Genomic DNA, 8802 nt, shown 5'->3' with positions numbered 1-8802 from the left:
GTGTGTGTGTGTGTGTGTGTGTGTGTGTGTGTGTGTGTGTGTGTGTGTGTGCAGATCTCAGATGCTCTGATCAAGCGGGTGACCTCGTCTCAGGACCAGTGGGTGAAAGGCGCCCTGGAGCCAAAGGTCGGCCCCGAGTTTGACCTCACCCTCAACACCGACTCGCTGCTCCAGACCATCCTGCAGCTGGACTTCTGCCAGGGCAAAGGTACACACACACACACACACACACACAACAACACACACTTCTGTTCAGTGTTCGGCTTTTAGGACCTCCTTTACAACTACATTTGACATGACTATGGGATCTTATAGACTCTACATTAGAGCTGTAGCAATTCCGAATCTTAACGTACAGTTAAGTGTCTCAGAAATGATTGCGATTTACAACCTAATTGTCTCTTTCAGTCACATTTAAAAATTATTTTCCAGACAAATTATACTTCTGAAGGAATCCTAGGATACATCTTCTGGGTATATCACTGTCATGTGACCCAGATAATGTAATACAAGCAAACCACGCCTTTTTATTATCATAAAACATTGCATTTTTTAATTAAATAACATAAAACCATACCACACCTTAGTCATACCTCTTAGGACCTTCGCTAATGTTTTAATTGTGGTTAAATGGCAATTCTACAAATATTGCGTATAGACAATTATGCAATAGTTGTTATGGGCCTACTCTGTGTTTCTGTGCAATATTTTATTCAAGTTTATATTAATTTTGTTGTTGTTAACTAACTGTTTTTATAAGCATCCATATTATATTATATTCTCAGACTTTTTAAAGCTCCTCCTGAGCCACAGAAGACTTAAGAAAGCTGCTGCCAGAGGTGGAATAGTGCTCCTTCATGTGTAAACTCAGTGGAGGGCCCTTTAAACAGGCTCCATATGTAAATCAACTTGACACGCATAAACATACACAAACATCCTCGACCTGAACAATGAATTTTCAACCGATAAACACATTCAGGTTTTTTGGCTCTTCCCCTCCGAGGTTTCTTCAAGATGTACAACCATGTACACAACTGATTAGCTATTCATTGGCTGTTGCTACCCAGCAACCACTTGGCGTGCGTGAGTAAACACAGCGTCCTCTTCCGCTGCAGTCTCTGAGATCACCCAGATGTGTTGTTAATGTACATCAAATGTGTAACCAGCACTATGCATATTTTATTTTCATACTGCTCCACTGAGGCAGCAACAGTCAGGGGTTAGGGTTAGGGTTGCAGATGTGGATTCAGCCTCGCTAAAACACCAAATAAGGTCATTTTTCTTAGATCAGATTAGATTAGATAATACTTTATTCATCCCACAGCGGGGAAATTCCTTTGTTACAGCAGCATTCTCTACAGTGAAAGCAAAAACAAACAAGTAAACACACAAGAAAAACAGGTAAACAATAGACAATGTGCAGAAGGTAGACTGAAGCAAAGTAAAGTAAGGTAAATTAAAGTGGCGTCACATGAGGTATTTGTACAAAAGTGCAAGTTGCCATAGTACAGAAAAACAATATTGCAGTGTTGTAGTGACGTAAAATTTTAAGTTGAATATTTAATTAAGTGATAATCCGAAGCAGTGTAACCATAATATAGTCATGCTGCATATAATTATGTCAGTAACGTAATATAAGGTTTTGGTTGCACTTCAATTTCCTGCAAGGCTTCGTCTGCTTAATGGATATGCTATAGCAGCCACGTATTTAAAATGCAGTGGCTCCAATACGAGATACAAAGATTTGGCCCTGCTTGAGCGTACTCTGGAAGGAGACTTTGTCTAATTTGAGCTCCAGTCAACGAATCCGAGTGTAAGTAGCAGAGAGGCTTTGGTCGTCTCCTTTTGTTCTTTCAGTGCTCGTAGTTCTCATTTCCAGTTCAAGAGTTGTTAGAATAGGTTAAATTTCAAAAAACACCATGGTATCCGGATTTTTTCTGCACATTGCCTGCAGCTCCTCTTTTCCCCTGTGTTTGTGAGCTCTCTGTTTTAGCTCCAGAGTGAGACATCTCACTTCTGTTCGTCTTTGTTGGGAGTTGCACATGCGCATGTACCTGGTAAGGACTACTACCATCAGGAGCGAGTAAGAGATCCTGACAGTACCTAGGTAAGGACTACTAGCCAGTCAGAAGCAGAGTATGGAGGGCCCTGACTACCTAGGTAAGGATCTTACCTAGCCAGTCAGGGAGCAGAGTATGAGGCCCTGACAGTACCTAGTAAGGAATACTGTCCATTCAGGAGCATAGTATGCGGGTCCTGACAGTACCTAGGTAAGGACTACACCAGTCAAAGCAGAGTATGAGGGCCCTGACAGTACCTAGGTAAGAACTACTAGCCAGTCAGACGCAGAGTATGAGGGCCCTGACAGTACCTATGAAGACTACTAGCCAGTCAGCATAGTATGAGGGGTCCCTGACATTATCCTAGGTAAGACTACTAGCCATCAGAAGCATAGTATATGGGCCCTGAACAGTACCTAGTAAGGACTACTAGCCATCAGAGCAGAGTATGAGTCCTGACAGTACCTAGTTAAGGACTACCTACCAGTCAGAGCAGAGTAAAGACCCTGACAGTACCTAGGTAAGGACTACTAGCCAGTCAGAGCAGATATAGGGCCTGACATACCTAGGTAAGGACTCTAGCCATTCAGGAGCGAGTAGAGGCCCTACAGTACCTAGGTAAGGACGTACTACGCCTCAGGATCAGAGTATGAGGGCCCTGACAGTAACCTAGGTAAGGACTACTAGCCAGTCAGGAGCAGAGTATGAGGGCCCTGCAGTACCTAGGTAGGACTACTATCCAGTCAGGAGCTAGTATGAGGGCCCCTGACAGTACCTAGGTAAGGACTACTAGCCGTCAGGAGCAGAGTATGAGGTCCTGCAGTACCTAGGTAGACTACTAGCCAGTCAGGAGCAGAGTATAGGTCCTGACAGTACCTAGGTAAGGACTACATAGCCATCAGGAGCAGAGTATGAGGGCCCTGACAGTACATAGGTAAGGCTAGCCAGTCGAGAGCAGTTCTGGAGGGGCCTGACAGTACCTATGAAATACTGCCCATCTATATGCCTAGAAACCAGTAAGATACTAGCCATTCAGACAAGTAATGAGGGCCCCTGACAGTATGCTGACTGGAATTGTCAAATTTTAACTCGATCTTATTGCAAAGATTCAGTATTTCTCCTGTCTAAAATTGGATAAACCCAAAATTCATGATAGAGATTGTACTTCAAGAGCGTTGGTGGAATCAATCATGTTATTTTTGGGAATTAAAAAGACTTGATAGGACACTTGATACAACAGGGGTTGATCTGAATCTGGACCCTCTTCATGTTTTTCTAATGACTCGATCTAAATCTCTCCGTGGTCTCACCTGCCAGTTCCAGATGTTTTCATAGCCGTCTCTGTCCTTATGCTCCCTTGTATTAAACCATCCAAACCAACATCATATTTCCAGTTTGGCAGGAGAATCCGTTATGAAACAAATGCGCGGCAGCGACAGTGTTGAGGCTGAGACGGAGACGAGAGCCCGGAGGTATTTCAGAGACTTCTGTTTCCCTTCCATGAGTTTCTCTGGTCCCTCCTTCCCGTCCCCTCGGTCGGTTCTGTTGAAAACTAAACCCGGTCCCACGGCGTCTACCTCTCTCACCACTGCATGGTTTCCTGTTGTCCAGCTCCTCTCCCAATGAATGGCAACCTCTTGCACAATGGTGCTGCCTTCACTGAACCCTGGAAAACAGAGTTACAGAAATGTTGTTGCACTGCGCCTGAGTACTTCTCTTTTTCCCAATGCTGTCATTCTTTAGCTTTTGACCATTTTATGTAACATGATCAAGAAATGTGTATTAAACATGATACTCACATCGTTTTTTTCCCCCTGACTTAGAAAATTATCAAACTAAAAAAAGTCAGAATGATTATTGTTTTATGAATTACTTGTACAAAATACCCCTTAAGATAAAATAATGTAATATATCTTTAGTATTATATGGATTTCAAGCAAGCACACACACAATCTGCTGCAAATATGAACAATTATAAATAACCATTTACATTCTAAATATATATCAATTTTCTTTAAATATACTGTATATACGGTGAATTTATTTTTTATTTTTGAATTCATCTTGATATACCTTAGTTTTCACTGAAGCGTATTTCAATGAATTTAAAATAAATGAATTTTATTAATTTATTATATAGGAATTTATTAGATTAATTTTGAATTTTATTAGATGAATTTAAGTAAAACAACACACAATCATCTTGTGGTTGTGCATGAATCAAAGAACTACTATACAAACGCTTTGAAAAATCTAATTTAAATGTAGTTAAAGTGAGTCTAGTTGCTCCTGCTGTGTTTCTCCCTCTGTCGTGACTGCTGCCTTCCTCTGGCTTCACCACTGCACAATGTTAAAATCGGATTAAAATCTAAACCTAGTTAAAGTGAGTCTGACTTTAAATGTAACCTAGTTAAGTAGTCTGAATTTAAATGTAACCTAGTTAAAGTGAGTCTGAATTTTAATCTAAAACCTAGTTAAGGTGATCTGATTTAAATGTAACCTTGTTGAAGTGATCTGAATTTAAATCTAAACCTAGTTAAAGTGAGTCTATTAAATGTAGACCTAGTTAAAGTGAGTCTGATTTAAATGTAGACCTCTTTTGAAGTGAGTCTAATTAAATTAGACCTATTAAAGTGAGTCTGAATTTAAATGTAGACCTAGTTAAAGTGAGTCTGAATTAAGTCTAAAACTCTAGTTGAAGTGAGTCTGAATTTAAATCTAAAACCTAGTTTAAAGTGAGTTCTGAATTTAAATGTAGACCTAGTTAAAGTGAGTCGAATTTATAGACCTAGTTGAAGTGATCTGAATTTAAATCTAAAACCTAGTTAAAGTGAGTCTGAATTTAAATGTAACCTTTTGAAGTGAGTCTAATTTAAATAGACCTAGTTAAATTGAGTCTGATTTAAATGTAGACCTAGTTGAAGTGAGTCTGAATTTAAATGAGACCTAGTTAAAGTGGTCTGAATTTAAATGTGACCTAGTTTAAGTGATCCTGAATTTAAATCTAAAACCTAGTTGTGAGTCTGAATTTAATGTACACCTCAGTTTAGTGAGTCTGAATTTAATGTAGACCTAGTTGAAGTGAGTCTGACTTTCAAATGTAGACCTAGTTAAGTGAGTCGAATTTAAATGTAGACCTAATTTTAAAGGAGTCTGAATTTAAATGTAGACCTACTTAAGTTAGTCTGAATTTAAATGTAGACCTATTGAAAGAGTCTGAATTTAAATGTAGACCTAGTTAGTGAGTGCTGAATTTAAATGTAGACCTAGTTGAAGTGATCGACTTTAAGTAACCTGTAGGGTCTGAATTTAAATGTAGACCTAGTTAAGAGTGAATTTTAATGAGACTAGTTGAAGTAGTCTGAATTTATGTAACCTAGTTAAAGTGATCTGAATTTAAATGTAGACCTAGTTAAAGTGAGTCTGAATTTAAATGTAGACCTATTAAAGTGAGTCTGAATTTAAATTTAACCTAGTTAAAGATGAGTCGAATTTAAATGTAGACCTAGTTGAAGTGAGTCGAATTAAATGTAGAACCTAGTTGAAGTGAGTCTGAATTTAATGTAGACCTGTTAAAGTGATGTCGATGAATTAAACCTAGTTTAAGTCAATTAATGTAACCTATTTAAAGTGAGTCCTGAATTTAAATGTAGACCTGTGAAGTGAGTCGGATTTAAATGTAACCTAGTTGAAGTGGTCTGAATTTAAATGTTACCCTAGTTGAAGTGAGTCTGAATTTAAATAGACCTAGTTAAAGTGAGTCCGATTAAATGTAGACCTAGTTGAGTGAGTCGAATTTAAATGTAGACCTAGTCTAAAGTGAGTCTAAATTTAAATGTAGACCTAGTTGAAGTGAGTCTGAATTTAATAGACCTAGTTAAAGTGAGTCTGAATTTAAATGTAACCTAGTTAAAGTGAGTGCTGAATTTAAATGTAACCTAGTTAAAGTGGTCAATTTACATGTAGACCTATTGAAATGAGTCTGAATTTAAAATGTAGACCTATTGAAGTGAGTCTGAATTTAAATGACCTAGTTAAAGTGAGTCTGAATTTAAATGTATACCTATTTAAAGTGAGTGCGGAATTAAATGTCACTAGTTGAGTGAGTCCCCCCTGAATTTAATGTAGACCTAGTTAAAGTGGTCTAAATTTTTTAAAAACATGTAGAGCTATTGAGGACTATTAAGTGAGATTCTAAGTGATCTATTAAATGTAGACCTGTTAAGTGAGTCTGAATTTAATGTAGACCTAGTTGAAAGTGATCTAACTTAAATAGACCTATTTGAAGTGAGTCTGAATTAAATGAGACCTAGTTAAAGTAGACGTCTGAAATGTTAAATGTAACCTAGTTAATGAGTTGATTTATGACCTGTTTAACTTTCTAATAGTAGACTAGTTAAAGTGAGTTCCTGATTTAAATGTAGACCTAGTTGAAGTAAGTCCTGAATTTAAATGTAGACCTATTCCCTCCGTGTCTCCCCTCCTCCTCTCATCACTCACCATCACCCAGACCGTATCATGAAATGAAACAGATGAGATGATGATGAAGAGACTTAACCGTACCCCTACATCTCCACGTGTGATTCACTGGTTATGTTTGGCCCTGTCCTCTTTGTTTGGGTGTTGTTTGTTATCACCGAGGGTAGACAGTATGTTCTTTTTATAGACGTTCATATTTGTACGCTGGGTCCTCTTTAAATACTTTCTCGGCTTTTTTAACCGGTTGTGTTTCTTCCCGCAACCGTGAAAAAAAGTCCACTATTATCACTTTTTATGACTTGTTTTGGTCCACTTTCCATGTTGTGGGTGCTTTTTTTCTGTTTTGTTCCGAAGTTATTTGATATTGTCTAATGTTGACTTTCTCGGCTTTATTTCGAAGACCCGTCGGTGATGACAAAAGGAAAGTGGTCACTTTGACCCGAGGAACAACACCGAGGTGTTAACCCATAGAGAATCTACTCTACCTTTAACCTAGTTTAACCCAATTTTAATCAGTGTGTCTTTTCAACTGGAGTTATTCAGTGAATGTTAAATACATCTTTGGTGGTAAGAACCTAATACGAATGGACGATTACATTGAACATGCTGCAAGCTTTGTTACACAACATGCTCAGTCTTTTGAAGCGTATATCTGTCTAACCCCACCCCCACTACCCTGCCAAAAAGCCACCTCTGTAAGGTGTGTTAACATGTCCTGTCACATGACCTCCTTAAAACCTCCACTGGTTCCCGCTATTGTCCCTGTAAAATGCACCCGGAGCTCTTCCCTTTTTTTATTTATTTTCTACATGTATCCACAGCAAATCTTCCTCTTTCTCTCCCTTCAAGGTTCGTTGCTAGGCAACCCATCCAGCTGTTTGCATCACCCTGGTTGTCTCCTGTTCTCCTTCACGCATCTTCCTTTGTCCGCCCCCCCCCCCCCCTTCCCCCCACCCAATCCATTACAGTTGCGTCTCTCCATCTATGTCCCCACCCCCTTCCCCCCACAGGTGGAGTATCTGGACCCTCGGCCGGCGGCCCCCCCCTGCAGCTGAGAGTGCTGCAACCAGAACAACATGCGCCACCCTGGCCTGGAAGTTGCTGCACCCCCCACCATGCCCCAGGGTGCGAGGCTACATTCCTGGGCTGGACGACGGCCACTGAGGACAGTAACAGTTGGGTGACTCGGAAACACCACACACACACACACCACAAACACCACACACACACACAACACACACCACACCACACACACACACACACACCACACCACCGGTTTAAATGAAATGGTGTAAACCTAATGTGACGTAATGTTCCAAATGCAGTAAATGTCTTTGTTCTGTATAGCTCGTCTTTCGTTTTTTATTTCACTATTAATTATGCCACATGCCTGCTCACTCGTCTAAAACCAGATGATATTTTGGGTTTGGTGTGTGTGTGTGTGTGTGTTTGTGTGTGTGTGTCTGTTTGGTGTGTGCGTAAACAGCATTTTTAATTATTTTTGGGCATTTCGTCTTTATTTATATAGGACAGCTGAACTTATAGGAGAGAAAAGGAATGTACATGCAGCAAAGGGCTGCGGTCGGAGTCAAATAGAGTAAACCTCTATTTATATCTTTATGGCGCCCTTCTCTACCACGTGCACTAACCAGCGCCCTAACCCGCATTTAAAGGTGTAGTCTAATATCCTTTAGTCAATGTACGCGTTTTAGGTGTTTAAGTAGCAAACAGACATGTACAGTGTCCCCCCGCTTTAGAAAGTTACACCCCAGGCTAAAGAGAAAAAAAAACCATCTTTTGGAAATTGTATCTTGACGCCTTAATTCAAAAATGGTGGTGAAAATCCAACCTGTTAAGGGACCCCAATATTCGTTATGATGGTAATACATTGTATAAATAAATGTTCTTTTGCATGTTTTTTCTTGTTTTTCTTTTTACAATGTTCGTGTTTTTTGTTCCTTTTTCAATGCAACTTTATCATGGGGGGTGTAACTTCCTCTAGCCACTGTACATGCACTTAATCTGCGACTACGCTAACTGAAAATTTGTGTGGGGGTGTGTGTGTGTCCTAGGAGGTGTAACAATGTGGGTACAAGGATCCTGTGTGACGGTGAACGGACTTCATTTTGTCAACAGCTCCGTACACGCCAAGGGGTGGGCCTACAACGCCGTCGGTGGTGGTGCCCTACAGCTAAGACCTGTGGTGCTCAAGACCTCTGACGGTGGTAGGGGGGGGGTCTGTCTCTCCCTTTTTTAATAAATG

General features: G+C 39.9%; 1 protein-coding gene across 1 annotated transcript in view; it reads left to right on the top strand.

Moving 5' to 3' along the window:
• Positions 1 to 8802, top strand: part of trim67 (tripartite motif containing 67) — a gene marked incomplete at its 5' end in the record, with an annotated part of 121472 nt that overhangs the window by 98240 nt on the left and 14430 nt on the right. Inside the window, 1 exon segment of the mRNA XM_032543078.1 lies at positions 55 to 208. Within this exon segment, the coding sequence (XP_032398969.1) occupies positions 55 to 208 (154 nt within the window).

This window comes from Etheostoma spectabile, chromosome 18, assembly GCF_008692095.1.
Source record: "Etheostoma spectabile isolate EspeVRDwgs_2016 chromosome 18, UIUC_Espe_1.0, whole genome shotgun sequence".
NCBI classification, from domain to species: domain Eukaryota; kingdom Metazoa; phylum Chordata; class Actinopteri; order Perciformes; family Percidae; genus Etheostoma; species Etheostoma spectabile.
This window is presented reverse-complemented; position numbering and strand designations above follow the sequence as displayed.